The 15,722-nt window shown below is 49.7% G+C and overlaps 1 protein-coding gene across 1 annotated transcript in view; it reads right to left on the bottom strand.

Annotated features, from left to right (window-relative positions):
• Positions 1 to 9,568: 9,568 nt before the first annotated feature.
• Positions 9,569 to 15,722, bottom strand: part of LIN52 (lin-52 DREAM MuvB core complex component) — a 53,743-nt gene continuing 47,589 nt past the window's right edge. The window contains exon 6 of the mRNA XM_075614732.1: positions 9,569 to 12,165. Coding sequence (XP_075470847.1) covers positions 12,110 to 12,165 — 56 coding nt within the window. The 3' untranslated portion in view covers positions 9,569 to 12,109. The remainder of the gene's footprint in view (positions 12,166 to 15,722) is intronic.

Genomic DNA, 15,722 nt, shown 5'->3' on the forward strand with positions numbered 1-15,722 from the left:
ATTCAGATTCAGAGTTGAGGCCTGATTCAGTATTATTGAAGCCGGGAGACGTTGATAAACCCGGCGCAGTATTAGTGAAGCCGGAGACTTTGTTGAACATGGTGCAGTATTGTTGAAGCCGGGAGACTTTGATTAACCCGGTGCAGTATTAGTGAAGCCGGGAGACTTTGATGAACCCGGCGCAGTACTAGTGAAGCCGGGAGACTTTGATGAACCCGGTGCAGTATTAGTGAAGCCGGGAGACTTTGATGAACCCGGCGCAGTACTAGTGAAGCCGGGAGACTTTGATGAACCCGGTGCAGTACTAGTGAAGCCGGGAGACTTTGATGAACCCGGTGCAGTATTAGTGAAGCCGGGAGACGTTGATAAACCCGGCGATGTATTAGTGAAGCCGGGAGACTTTGTTGAACCCGGTGCAGTATTGTTGAAGCCGGCGCAGTATTAGTGAAGCCGGGAGACTTTGATTAACCCGGCGCAGTATTAGTGAAGCCGGGAGACTTTGATGAACTCCAGGCCTCAGGGGACAACTACAGGTCAGGTTTTAAGGATATCCCTGCTTCAGCACAGATTGAGCCACCTGTGCTGAAGCAGGGACATCCTTAAAACTGGGCCTGTTGGTGGCCTTGAGGACTGGAGTTGGCCACCCCTGCACTACACAAAAATTATATCGGGTAAAAAAAGCCCCTATTCCCTTCTCTTCCACCCGCCCCCCCCCCCCCTACCCCCCTCCGTGTCACCTTCCTCCTATTCATTCTCCACCCCCCAACCCCCCTCCCTGTCACCTTTCTCTTGTTCATCCTCCCCCCCCCCATCCTATTGGCCTTTTCTGTTTCAGGATTTCCCGTGCATCTCTGTGATACATTATATCTTCCCACATCCCATTACACATTAAAAAAGGAGTATCAGTCACTTCCATATCCCAGAGTATTAGTGATATACAATACCCAGGAGTATCAGTCACTTGCCATATCCCACAGTATTAGTGATATAAAATACCCAGGAGTATCAGTCACTTGCCATATCCCACAGTATTAGTGATATACAATACCCAGGAGTATCAGTCACTTGCCATATCCCCCAGAGTATTAGTGATATACAATACCCAGGAGTATCAGTCACTTGCCATATCCCACAGTATTAGTGATATGCAATAGCCAGGAGTATCAGTCACTTGCCATATCCCAGAGTATTAGTGATATACAATACCCAGGAGTATCAGTCACTTGCCATATCCCAGAGTATTAGTGATATATAATACCCATGAGTATCAGTCACTTGCCATATCCCCCAGAGTATTAGTGATATACAATACCCAGGAGTATCAGTCACTTGCCATACCCCATTACACATTAAACCCTATCCAGGAGTTTTAGTGATATGCAACACATCACACCCCAGAGTATCAATGCTCTGGAATACTCAGGTGTATTAGTGAAACACAATGAACAGGAATGTTAGTGACACACCATATCCCAGAGTATCAGTGTAAACACAATGGTGGATTTCCCATTATGCCCGGGCATAGGGCGGCAAAAAGGTTCACCCGCATATACTATGCCGCGCTCTCTGGGCTCTTGGCCCTGATGGGAAGTCACTTAGCTGCCGCTGCCCTGCTCCTCCTTCTGAACGCAACATCAAATGACGTTGCGTTACCATGGAAACGTGACGCCTTGCGACATCACGTTGGTGACGTCCGCAGCGTCATTTGGCAGTGCGATTCAGAAAAAGGAGGAGGGGGGTGGCAGCAAGGAGGCAGCCGCAACAGCTAAGTGCCAAGGAACACAATAGCCAGGAGTATCAGTCACACCTACCCCAGAGTATTACGGATATACAACACATCACATCCCACAGTATCAATGCTATGCAATACTCAGGAGTATAAGTGATACACAATATACAGGAGTATAGGTGACACCATATCCCAGAGTATCAGTGGCAGAGTGCATCCGCTCCCTAACTCTCCTCCTGCCTTCCTTGACACTTTTTCCGCTGTCACAGAGGAGGATGTGTCACTGCTGCTCTCTTCCTCACCTTCTACCACTTGCCCTCTTGACCCCTTCCTCACCCATCTATTCAAACCTCTTGCTCCCACTCTAGTCCCTACACTCACATACATTTTAAACTCCTCCCTCTACTCTGGTACCTTTCCCACCTCCTTCAAAGCATGTAACAGTTATACCATTACTCAAAAACAGCCAGCTTGACCCGACCTATCTCTCTAATTATTGCCTTGTCTCCCTCCTGCCTTTTGCCTCTAAACTCCTTGAACGTCTTGAATTCTCTCGCTTGCTCCATTTTCTTAATTCCTATTCTCTCCTAGACCCTCTACAATCTGGCTTCTGCACTGCTCACTCCACTGAAACAGCCCTAACTAAATTAACGAATGGCCTCCATGCTGCCAAAGGCAGAGGTCATTACACTCTTCTCATACGACTCAACCTCTCTGCAGCCTTTGATACCGTGGACCACCCTCTTCTCCATCACATTCTCCATACTCTTGGTATCCGTAACAGAGCTCTATCGTGGATTTCCACTAATCCCTCCCATCGTACTTTCAGCATCTCATTTGCTAACACCTGCTCATACTGTCGATCTCTCTGTGGGGATACCCCAGGGGTCTGTCTTGGGACCTATTCTCTTTATACACACTCTTTAGGTGACATTATCACATCTCTAGGGTTGAAATATCACCTCGTTGCTGATGAGACACAAATTTACCTATCAACCCCTGACCCTACACCTGCTGTCCAGACCAAAGTCTCGGAATGTCTCTCCGCGATATCATCCTGGATGGCCCTCTATCGAGTCAAACTTAACATGTCAAAGACGGAGCTCCTCATACTTCCTCCCAAACCTGGCCCTACTACCTCCTTCCACATTACTGTTGGCAGCAGTATCATACACCCAGTGTCACAAGCAGCTGCCTGGGGGTCACATTTGACTCCTCCCACATTCGCAATATAGCTAAAACCTGTAAATATTTCCTCTGTAACATTACAAAGATACGCACTTTCCTCTGTTGCTCAATTGCTAAAACACTAACACAGGCCCTTATTCTCTCCCGTCTGGACTATTGCAACCTTCTAGTGTCTGACCTTCCTGCTGCTCACCTGTCTCCCACTTTCCTCTCCTAAATCTGTCTGTGTCTCTCCTGCTGAAACGCCTCTCCTGGCTTCCTATCAAATCCTGTATTACTTCCAAATATCTCCTCCTCTCTTTTAAGGCTGTACACTGTTCTACCCCTCCTCACATCTCACCCTAATATATCTCACTATACCCTCCTCTGCTCCACCTTACATCTCACCCTAATATCTCACTATACCCTCCTCTGCCCCTCCTCACATCTCACCCAAATATCTCACTATACACTCGTCTGCCCCTCCATACATATCACCCTAATATCTCACTATACACTCCTCTGCCCCTCCTTTCATCTCACCCTAATATCTCACTATACACTCCTCTGCCCCTCCTTACATCTCACCCTATCTCACTATACCCCTCTGCCCCTCCTTACATCTCACCCTAATATCTTACTATACCCCCTCTGCCCCTCCTTACATCTCACCCTAATATCTCACTATACCCCCTCTGCCCCTCCTTACATCTCACCCTATCTCACTATACCCCCTCTGCCCCTCCTTACATCTCACCCTATCTCACTATACCCCCTCTGCCCCTCCTTACATCTCACCCTATCTCACTATACCCCTTCTGCCCCTCCTTACATCTCACCCTAATATCTCACTATACCCCCTCTGCCCCTCCTTACATCTCACCCTATCTCACTATACCCCCTCTGCCCCTCTTTACATCTCACCCTAATATCTCACTATACCCCCTCTGCCCCTCCTTACATCTCACCCTAATATCTCACTATACCCCCTCTGCCCCTCCTTACATCTCCCCTTAATATCTCACTATACCCCCTCTGCCCCTCCTTACATCTCACCCTATCTCACTATACCCCCTCTGCCCCTCCTTACATCTCACCCTAATATCTCACTATACCCCCTCTGCCCCTCCTTACATCTCACCCTAATATCTCACTATACCCCCTCTGCCCCTCCTTACATCTCACCCTAATATCTCACTATACCCCCTCTGCCCCTCCTTACATCTCACCCTAATATCTCACTATACCCCCTCTGCCCCTCTTTACATCTCAGCCCTGGTTTGTCGCTATACACCTGCCCGACTCTCGCGTTCTTCTCAAGGATATCTTCTGTCTGCCCCTTTTGTATCTAAAGCCCTTTCCTGCCTAAGCACTCTCTCACTCCTCACTGCCCCACACCTCTGGAATGCCCTTCCCCTCAATATCCAACTAGCACCCTCTCTCCCCACTGTTAAGACCTATCTAAAAACACGCTTCTTTAATGAACCATATGGGTAGCGCCATGGCTGATACTATACATCTCAGACGCACGGCCCCCTGCAGACGCACTTACCCGCCCTCCTACTGTCTCTGTAAGTTCTCCCTACTTAGCACTTAGATTGTAAGCTCTTCGGGGAAGAGACTGCTTCCTAGTGTTACTTTCATGCCTTAAAGCACTTGCTCCCATTATGTTATATTATGACGTCACGTGAGTTAATGCTGTAAGGCGCTACGTACATAGTTGATGCTATATAAATAAAGATATACATACATACACGACCCTTCTTCAACACCCCAAATACGCCCCTTTTCTGTGGCCATTAGTAAAAGGCCCTCCTGGTCCGCTCAATGATTTATCTCCATATTAAAATGATTGTGCCGCTGAATTACATGCGTAAGATGGGTCTAATAATGAGGAAATAGATTAGAAGATTTAACCCAATCGCTTTTGTAGTTTGGGCTCCATCAAAGTGCAGATTAGGGGCAAACAGCTGCTGCTGGAATTTGCTCCACTTGCACGCTTGCTGTTTACTCTCGTGACTGCAGGATATCGTCTCATTAACATGCAAGCTATTTGTCCCTAAGCCCTGGGGTTTATTATAGGGTGAGCTGCTGACCAGGGGGTTTATAGTCGGCGGTCAGAATCGGAGAGATTGACAAGTAGATGAAGATTACAATGAGCATCAATTAAAAGCAAATGATGGAGGCGCCTTGTCTGGTCTCCTGCCCGGCGGAGGGGAGAAGGGGCAAATTCATTACACGCTTCAGGAAAACGGGGCGACGGAAACGTTCCCTGATATTACTCTGACGAGGATGCCACAAGTGGGCAAACGCCGAGCAACTGGATGTAAACATTGATACATAGGGAGGGGGGGGGGGAGGTGGGTGTGTGTGTGTGTGTGTGTGAGAGCAGTAATACAGGTTATTACAGGATATGTGTGATATTAGAATATAAATAGGAGCAGTGTGTGTGTGTGTGTGTTAATACAGGTTATTACAGGATCTGCCTCTGATAATACAATATAATAGGTGCAGTGTGTGAGCACCTAAGATGTTACACCACATTAAGTGTGATGTCTGAGCCAATTACACTTAGTGGATCCTTTCATACCATATACCTGAAAACAAAGTGAACTATTCATCCCAAGCGCAGTACAAAGGACTCGGGTCCTCCCATAAGGTTGGAGGAAAGGAGATTTCACCAGCAACAAAGGAAAGGGTTCTTTACAGTAAGGGCAGTTACAGTGTGGGATTCATTACCCATGGAGACTGTGATGGCAGATACAATAGTCTTAAAAAAAAAAAAGCTGTGTGTGCTGTGCACGCGCATAGTAAGTGAAACTTTTGTGTTGTCAGCAACATGTGTGTGTGACAGGGTGTGCGACACAGGGGGTGTGGGTGGGTGGTCGGCGCTCCTTGTCCTCTTCTCCTCTGCTGCCCATGCGCGACGCACTACCGAGCTCCAGAAGCCTCTGCGCATGCGAGCCGGAGAACGGAGCGATGCCAGCCGGTTCTGTGCATGCGTGGCGTCAGTCAGCGGCGCCATCACTACTGCACATGCGCGGCATATGTCACCGGGCGTGTGGGGGGAATGGAGGCCGTTAGGAGCGTGACATCATTTCCGTTTCACATTTTCGTCTCCTTGAAGGAGTTTTGTTCCATCAACATTGACTAGGTGCCACTAAAGAAGTTTCACTTCAAAAAAGGTTGGAGATCTTTTTAGATAGGAAAGGTATACAGGGATATACCAAATAAGTAAACATGGGAAGGATGGTGATCCAGGAAATAATCTGATTGTCATTACTGGAGTCCGGAAGGAATTTAAATTTCCCCTTATGAGATATCATTGGATGATATGACACTGGGGTTTTTTGTTTGCCTTCCTCTGGATCAATATACTAAGTACGGATATAGGATAAAGTATCTGTCATCTAAATTTAGCATAGGTTGAACTTGATGGACATGTCTTTTTTCAACCTCATCTACTATGTAACTGTAACACTGTGTAACACTATGTAACTGTAACACTGTGTAACACTATGTAACTGTAACACTGTGTAACACTATGTAACTGTAACACTGTGTAACACTATGTAACTGTAACACTGTGTAACACTATGTAACTGTAACACTGTGTAACACTATGTAACTAACACTGTGTAACACTATGTAACTGTAACACTGTGTAACTGTAACACTGCGTAACACTATGCAACTGTAACACTGTGTAACACTATGTAACAGTAACACTGTGTAACTAACACTGTGTAACACTATGTAACTGTAACACTGTGTAACTGTAACACTGCGTAACACTATGCAACTGTAACACTGTGTAACACTATGTAACAGTAACACTGTGTAACACTATGTAACTGTAACACTGTGTAACACTATGTAACTGTAACACTGTGTAACTGTAACACTGTGTAACACTATGTAACTGTAACACTGCGTAACACTATGTAACTGTAACACTGCGTAACACTATGTAACAGTAACACTGTGTAACACTATGTAACTGTAACACTGTGTAACACTATGTAACAGTAACACTGTGTAACACTATGTAACTGTAACACTGTGTAACACTATGTAACTGTAACTATTTATTTATTTATAAAATATTTTACCAGGAAGTAATACATTGAGTTACCTCTCGTTTTCAAGTATGTCCTGGGCACACAGTAACACTGTGTAACACTATGTAACTATGACCCCTAGTTCCTTGCGCACTCCCTAGCCCTCTTATTATCGTGCATGTGCACACTGCTCACAAGAGCCGTAACCCAGGACCTGTCAGCTGCTGCACAGGCTGGGGCTCTCTTCTCTCAGACCGCGTGTCCGAGCGCAGCACAGCAGAGCTCGTTAGAACGTGGATTCCGGCGTGTGAAGCAGAAGACAATTAGGAGCTTATTAGTGTCCTGCGGAGATGGTAACGTGTGTTTTTTTTAATCTTACCAAAACAGCGAAAGTTTTACCAACAATCTCCAGCTGAGAAAAGACTGAGTCATTGTCTCACCTAATTAGCACAAACGAGCCTCTTTTTGTCTTTGCCCCTACCCGCTTGTCCCATTGCTTCTGTCCGCCTGCTGGCTCGGCTTCGGCTGGACGTGCGTTAATTGGAAGAGAAGTGGCCGTAGCAGTCCTGTCAGCTCTGATTACTTGAAGGGACAAAGCTTCATATTATGCTGAAGCAGAGGTTTGTGTGTCTCATTAGTAGTGGGATCTAGGCAAAAAGACCCCGGCAAAGAGCACCGAGACACGGAGTAATCCTACTGTCAGTTGGATGTGTATTGCGTGCGGCTTAATGGGATAGAGACATTAGTATGGCTTTAATTAAGTGAAGGGTTCTCAGCATTAGGACCACGGCCTCTAATCCCTAATGTTTAGCTACATCTGACAGCTTCAAACTTGGAGAAACACAGCGACCTTTAGGTACCGCTTCGGGTTCACTGATCTGGATTCTTTAGAATAGAAGATGACGGATAATGTTAGGAATCTCCGCTCCCCCCGGGAATCTCCGCTCTCTCCGGGAATCTCCGCTCCCCACGGGAATCTCCGCTAACCCCGGGAATCTCCGCTCTCTCCGGGAATCTCCGCTCTCTCCGGGAACCTCCGCTCTCTCCGGGAACCTCCGCTCTCTCCGGGAACCTCCGCTCCCTACGGGAACCTCCGCTACCCGCGGGAATCTCCGCTCCCTCCGGGAATCTCCGCTCCCCACGGGAATCTCCGCTCGCTACGGGAACCTCCGCTCCCTGCGGGAACCTCCGCTCCCGCGGGAACCTCCGCTACCCGCGGGAACCTCCGCTACCCGCGGGAACCTCCGCTACCCGCGGGAACCTCCGCTACCCACGGGAATCTCCGCTACCCACGGGAATCTCCGCTCCCCACGGGAATCTCCGCTCCCCACGGGAATCTCCGCTCCCTACGGGAACCTCCGCTCCCTACGGGAATCTCCGCTACCCACGGGAATCTCAGCTCCCTACGGGAACCTCCGCTCCCTACGGGAACCTCCGCTCCCTACGGGAATCTCCGCTCCCTACGGGAACCTCCGCTCCCTACGGGAATCTCCGCTCCCTACGGGAACCTCCGCTCCCTACGGGAACCTCCGCACCCTACGGGAACCTCCGCTCCCTACGGGAACCTCCGCTCCCTACGGGAATCTCCGCTTCCCACGGGAATCTCCGCTCCCTACGGGAATCTCCGCTTCCCACGGGAATCTCCGCTTCCCACGGGAATCTCCGCTCCCTACGGGAATCTCCGCTCCCTACGGGAATCTCCGCTCCCTACGGGAACCTCCGCTCCCTACGGGAACCTCCGCTCCCTACGGGAATCTCCGCTCCCTACGGGAACCTCCGCTCCCTACGGGAATCTCCGCTCCCTACGGGAACCTCCGCTCCCTACGGGAACCTCCGCACCCTACGGGAACCTCCGCTCCCTACGGGAACCTCCGCTCCCTACGGGAATCTCCGCTTCCCACGGGAATCTCCGCTCCCTACGGGAATCTCCGCTTCCCACGGGAATCTCCGCTTCCCACGGGAATCTCCGCTCCCTACGGGAATCTCCGCTCGCTACGGGAATCTCCGCTCGCTACGGGAATCTCCGCTCGCTACGGGAATCTCCGCTCCCTACGGGAACCTCCGCTCCCTACGGGAACCTCCGCTCCCTACGGGAACCTCCGCTCCCTACGGGAACCTTCGCTCGCTACGGGAATCTCCGCTCCCTACGGGAATCTCCGCTCCCTCCGGGAATCTCCGCTACCCGCGGGAACCTCCGCTCCCTACGGGAATCTCCGCTCCCTACGGGAATCTCCGCTCCCTACGGGAATCTCCGCTCCCTATGGGAATCTCCGCTCCCTCCGAGAATCTCCGCTCCCTACGGGAATCTCCGCTCCCTCCGGGAATCTCCGCTACCCGCGGGAACCTCCGCTCCCTACGGGAATCTCCGCTCCCTACGGGAATCTCCGCTCCCTACGGGAATCTCCGCTCCCTATGGGAATCTCCGCTCCCTCCGAGAATCTCCGCTCCCCACGGGAATCTCCGCTCCCTACGGGAATCTCCGCTTCCCACGGGAATCTCCGCTCCCTCCGAGAACCTACGCTACCCACGGGAATCTCCGCTCCCTACGGGAACCTCCGCTCCCTACGGGAATCTCCGCTCCCTACGGGAATCTCCGCTCCCCACGGGAACATTGTTGTTGTTTTACAAATCTTCTTTATTTAAAAAATTTTTTTTTTATACATACTTCACTTAGACGTTTCATAACCAACCTGATAACGGCGTCTGGAATAGATACATTGGGTAAGCTGGATATAGATATATATCGTTATATCTGCTGCTGCATAGGTTCATTAGGCTTTTGACCTACATTTGAAAATACTACAGTATTGCACATTTGTTTTAATATTCTATTAAAACATTTTATATTGTTAATATGGGACAGCAAGAAAAAAAAACTTATGTACGTATCCTACAAGACATATGACGTTATTAGAAAGAATACAATTGTATCTGGGAGCCCTGCCACTGTGATCCTTCCCCACCTAATAAATAGGCCTGATATTTTTTGTATGTGTGTATACAAAATATGAGATCAAGCAACACATACTGTACTACCCTCCCAGCCACACATACTGTACTACCCTCCCAGCCACACATACTGTACTACCCTCCCAGCCACACATACTGTACTGCCCTCCCAGCAACACATACTGTACTGCCCTCCCAGCATCCCATACTGTACTGCCCTCCCAGCACCCCATACTGTACTGCCCCCCAGTACCCCATACTGTACTGCCCCCCCAGCAACACATACTGTACTGCCCTCGCAGCAACACATACTGTACTACCCTCCCAGCATCCCATACTGTACTGCCCTCGCAGCAACACATACTGTACTGCCCTCCCAGCACCACATACTGTACTGCCCTCCCAGCAACACATACTGTACTGCCCTCCCAGCAACACATACTGTACTGCCCTCCCAGCAACACATACTGTACTGCCCTCCCAGCACCACATACTGTACTGCCCTCCCAGCAACGGGAGTCCTACAAGTGGCTGGAGGGGGCTGAATAAAAGCGCTACCAGCTTCACATAGGGGAACGAAACCTCACAACGTTCTATATACACCATGTGGGTCACTCAAGTCCTAAGAGACACCATCATTGTTTATATAAATTGGAGGGAGCTGAAACAGAGAAAGACCTGAAGGAACTTAAAGTGACTAGCCATGGACCCAGATGATAAAACTATAGATATTAAATGAGCTATGGGGGCCCTGCTACAAGCACAGACCACGGCAGCCAGCGTCAGTAGCAGAAATGGAGTAATGGAAGTTGACAAAAAAAACTGGTAAATATGGGGCTGTGCGTCACATCAACCCAAGCTCTACTTCTGACTGGTAATATGGGGCTGTGCGTCACATCAACCCAAGCTCTACTTCTGACTGGTAATATGGGGCTGTGCGTCACATCAACCCAAGCTCTACTTCTGACTGGTAATATGGGGCTGTGCGTCACATCAACCCAAGCTCTACTTCTGACTGGTAATATGGGGCCTGTGCGTCACATCAACCCAAGCTCTACTTCTGACTGGTAATATGGGGCCTGTGCGTCACATCAACCCAAGCTCTACTTCTGACTGGTAATATGGGAAGTACCAAGACACTGCAGAGAATTCACAATAAAAAATATAGAACATTATTTGTATCCTATCTGGAACACAAAACAGACGAGACTGGGGTCACTCTCTTTACAGTGTAATATCTTCCTAGGAAGACGTGTCTTTGCCTGTGTTAGTAAGCGATTTCTATGATGTGTGTTTGTTGTTGTCGGGGAGCAAAGCATACAATACATAAACATGCAGTGTGGCGATATATACAACTGTGAGTATGTGTCCAGCTCAATGTGAGGCTTAGTTAATCATGGAAACACTGACGGGGTGTGGGATGGACCCTGACGTCAGAGTTAGATGGATTACCGCTCTTCAAGTGGTGACCACAATCCAAGGGAGGCCCTCAATCTCAGGCTCGGAGTTAGAATCGGTACCTTCCACTAAAGGCAGAATATAAGAACATGTCCAGGCCTCACAAACATATTCAGCATCTGCTGTCAGATGATAGAACTGGGACTCGCTTACTTTACAGAAATACCCAAAATACAGAGGAACCCGTCATGCAGGCCCCTGGGAGAAGGATAAGGAACATCAACATACAGAGCCAATGATTCCCTTCCCTTGTACCAAAAAGCATGCCCGGAGATAGCCCGAGCTATACCCCCACAACACTATGATGCAGTAAGGTATGGACGTCCTTCCAACCTTCTACTCTACTGGTACACAACCTAGTCTGTTCTTTATATGGATGGGCTATTTATTAGGTGGGAATTGGTAGGTTTTGGCGGGGTCACCATAGGCAGGCACATGGTGGAAGATGAGCTGTAAACACAAAACCCAAGCCGCTGAACGTCTCATGAAATCCTGAGTTGGTAGTGGGGAGGCTCCTAGCTCTCCTTCCTTCTGAATTCCGGTGGAAAGGAGTTGCCTATCTGATGGAGTCTGCTCAAGTTTAGCGACGTGCATATGGTGTGTGGTTCAGGACTCCGTATTATTAACCTGACTCCAAACAGATGTGGTTTCTGTCCTTCGGCAAACTCTTGGCACAGAACCCTGTTCACTTGTAATATCTTCATTGCGATTCACAGAAAGAAGTGTGTGGCATCGCTCAGAGAAACTACTTCTTTGCTTTCTCCAGGATATTAAGAAACTTCCCCCGTGTCATCTCCCGGGCTGAAACAGAAAACAAAAGGATGTTAAATAAAGCAAACAGTACACGTATAATACAAGGAGGGCAACACGAGGGGGAGGAATGGACACGTATGAGTAGGATGTGTATGTGAGCACTCTGTGGACAATAAATGACATTCAGTGTCTGAAAATGAAAATCCTGATTGATACTTTATCCCATACCTATTCCTGCGGAGCCTCACGTTATACAGGAATAATATGTGTTTCATACGTAGCACTGGCAGTGTACGCTGCCTTAGTTATCACCACTCGATTTACTCTCCGTGTACCGTAACCGGAACGGAGGTGTTTATGTTTGACACCTGAAGAGTGTGGCCCCTGCTCACTAACGTCGTATCAGAGAAAGGGTTCGGAAACGAATGAACGCACAAAACGCCAGATTTTGGGAATCGATACACCAGTCAGAAATGTCTAATTAGCAAGTTGGCAGCATTTGGTTCTTTGGCTGTCACTACTATGTATTGTATGTCTTTTATATAGCGCCAAAAGTGTACTCAGCGCTTCACAAAGAATACAGTACAGGGAAGTAAAATACATTAAGTGCAGCAAAATCAGACAATGGGAAAGGAAAGCCCTGCCCCGAAGAGCTTACAATCTAAGAGGTTTGAGGGGAAACTTACAGAGACAGCAGGTGTGGGAATACGTGTAACATCTGTATCTGTAACATAGGCGAAGACGCCCAAATCTTAACAAATACAAAACCGGAAAGCGAGTACTAAAAATGTGACACGTGGCTCAGAGCGGAGGCGGGCCAGTGTAACCAAGACTCCAGCCAATTCTGACCCGAGCGATCATCTCTGAGCCAATCACTGGCCAGCCTGATTTTCATACACAATTGGCACGCATATAAAGGCAGTGTCCGGGACACACTGAGCGAGAAGGTGCGCTCACAGGCGGGCGGCGTGTCAGTTTCCCGGGTCTGATAAAGCGCCCTGCGCGGGAAACACGTCAGTTTCCCGGGTCTGATAAAGCGCCCTGCGCGGGAAACACGTCAGTTTCCCGGGTCTGATAAAGCGCCCTGCGCGGGAAACACGTCAGTTTCCCGGGTCTGATAAAGCGCCCTGCGCGGGAAACACGTCAGTTTCCCGGGTCTGATAAAGCGCCCTGCGCGGGAAACACGTCAGTTTCCCGGGTCTGATAAAGCGCCCTGCGCGGGAAACACGTCAGTTTCCCGGGTCTGATAAAGCGCCCTGCGCGGGAAACACGTCAGTTTCCCGGGTCTGATAAAGCGCCCTGCGCGGGAAACACGTCAGTTTCCCGGGTCTGATAAAGCGCCCTGCGCGGGAAACACGTCAGTTTCCCGGGTCTGATAAAGCGCCCTGCGCGGGAAACACGTCAGTTTCCCGGGCCTGATAAAGCGCCCTGCGCGGGAAACACGTCAGTTTCCCGGGTCTGATAAAGCGCCCTGCGCGGGAAACACGTCAGTTTCCCGGATCTGATAAAGCGCCCTGCGCGGGAAACATGCCAGTTTCCCGGGTCTGATAAAGCGCCCTGCGCGGGAAACATGTCAGTTTCCCGGGTCTGATAAAGCGCCCTGCGTGGGAAACATGTCAGTTTCCCGGGTCTGATAAAGCGCCCTGCGCGGGAAACACGTCAGTTTCCCGGGTCTGATAAAGCGCCCTGCGCGGGAAACATGTCAGTTTCCCGGGTCTGATAAAGCGCCCTGCGCGGGAAACACGTCAGTTTCCCGGGTCTGATAAAGCGCCCTGCGCGGGAAACATGTCAGTTTCCCGGGTCTGATAAAGCGCCCTGCGCGGGAAACACGTCAGTTTCCCGGGTCTGATAAAGCGCCCTGCGCGGGAAACATGTCAGTTTCCCGGGTCTTCTCGGGTATGAAAACGCCATGTCTTGGGGCGGCCAACTCCAGTCCTCAAGAGCAACCAACCGGTCAGGTTTTCAGGAAATCCCTGCTTCAGGGATACGAGTCACCTGTGCTGAAGCAGGGACTGATTGAGCCACCTGTACTGAAGCAGGGATATCCTGAAAACCTGACGGTAGCTCTCGAGGACTGGCGTTGGCTGCTCCTGATAGAGAGAGTAAATGGTGTGAGGGCAGATCTACGGCAGAAAGGTAGTCTCTGGGAAAACCACCGCAGTGTTATTTAGGGATCACCGACTGGTGCTTTGCTTTTCCACTCCCCCCCCAAAAAAGGGGGAATACTTCTTTAAATGCATATCATCAGTGTTTCCCCCCACCCCGCTCACTGCTCTCTCGCCAACGTCTCCTCTCCCACTTCCAGGTTAGGGAACGGTCTGCATGTAGCACTGAAGTTCAGCACCTGGATGGGCTAGCAGAGAAGCGGCCGGCCGTGTAGCCAGCCGAAGGATCCGAGCTCTGCGATAACATACAGTGTACATTGACTCACCGCATGATATGTGAAGATTACCATAAAAAGGTACAGACCCCACTCCTCTCTTCCGCCTAAGCCGTCTCAGGGAGCGGCCTCGGCCACCTCCCCTTCCTCTGTCTCCCTACCCAACCTGGTGAAATGGTTTAGTGATGCCAAGCGCGCTTTTAATTTGCAAGACGTCAGGCACAGAAGTAATTTATACCAACATCTGTTCATTTCTGACTTCTGAAACAAACTCGCACATGCTGCTCCCAAATCCCACCAGGCGCTGGAGGTCGTATTGTGCTGTTCTGTATTCCAGAGGCGCGGCTTCCTGCAGCGGCAAAGCTTCCACTATGAAATATTACTCCCATACTTCAGGAAGTGTAATGCGCAGCGCACACACGCCTCTCACGCATGAGCACGTGGGCCGCTCTCCCACTGTGTATCCTGTGTATCCGAGCACAGATAACACACGGCATACAGTTACATGTAGCACAGTGCGGTGCGTGTGAGGATACAGATACATGTAGCACAGTGCGGTGCGTGTGAGGATACAGTTACATGTAGCACAGTGCGGTGCGTGTGAGGATACAGTTACATGTAGCACAGTGCGGTGCGTGAGGATACAGTTACGTGTAGCACAGTGCGGTGCGTGTGAGGATACAGTTACGTGTAGCACAGTGCGGTGCGTGTGAGGATACAGTTACGTGTAGCACAGTGCAGTGCGTGTGAGGATACAGTTACGTGTAGCACAGTGCGGTGCGTGTGAGGATACAGTTACGTGTAGCACAGTGCGGTGCGTGTGAGGATACAGTTACATGTAGCACAGTGCGGTGCGTGTGAGGATACAGTTACGTGTAGCACAGTGCGGTGCGTTTGGATACAGTTACGTGTAGCACAGTGCGGTGTGTGTGAGGATACAGTTACATGTAGCACAGTGCGGTGCGTGTGAGGATACAGTTACATGTAGCACAGTGCGGTGCGTGTGAGGATACAGTTACATGTAGCACAGTGCGGTGCGTGTGAGGATACAGTTACATGTAGCACAGTGCGGTGCGTGTGGATACAGTTACGTGTAGCACAGTGCGGTGTGTGTGAGGATACAGTTACATGTAGCACAGTGCGGTGCGTGTGAGGATACAGTTACATGTAGCACAGTGCGGTGCGTGTGAGGATACAGTTACATGTAGCACAGTGCGGTGCGTGT

Source organism: Ascaphus truei, chromosome 9 (assembly GCF_040206685.1).
Source record: "Ascaphus truei isolate aAscTru1 chromosome 9, aAscTru1.hap1, whole genome shotgun sequence".
Lineage (NCBI taxonomy): Eukaryota > Metazoa > Chordata > Amphibia > Anura > Ascaphidae > Ascaphus > Ascaphus truei.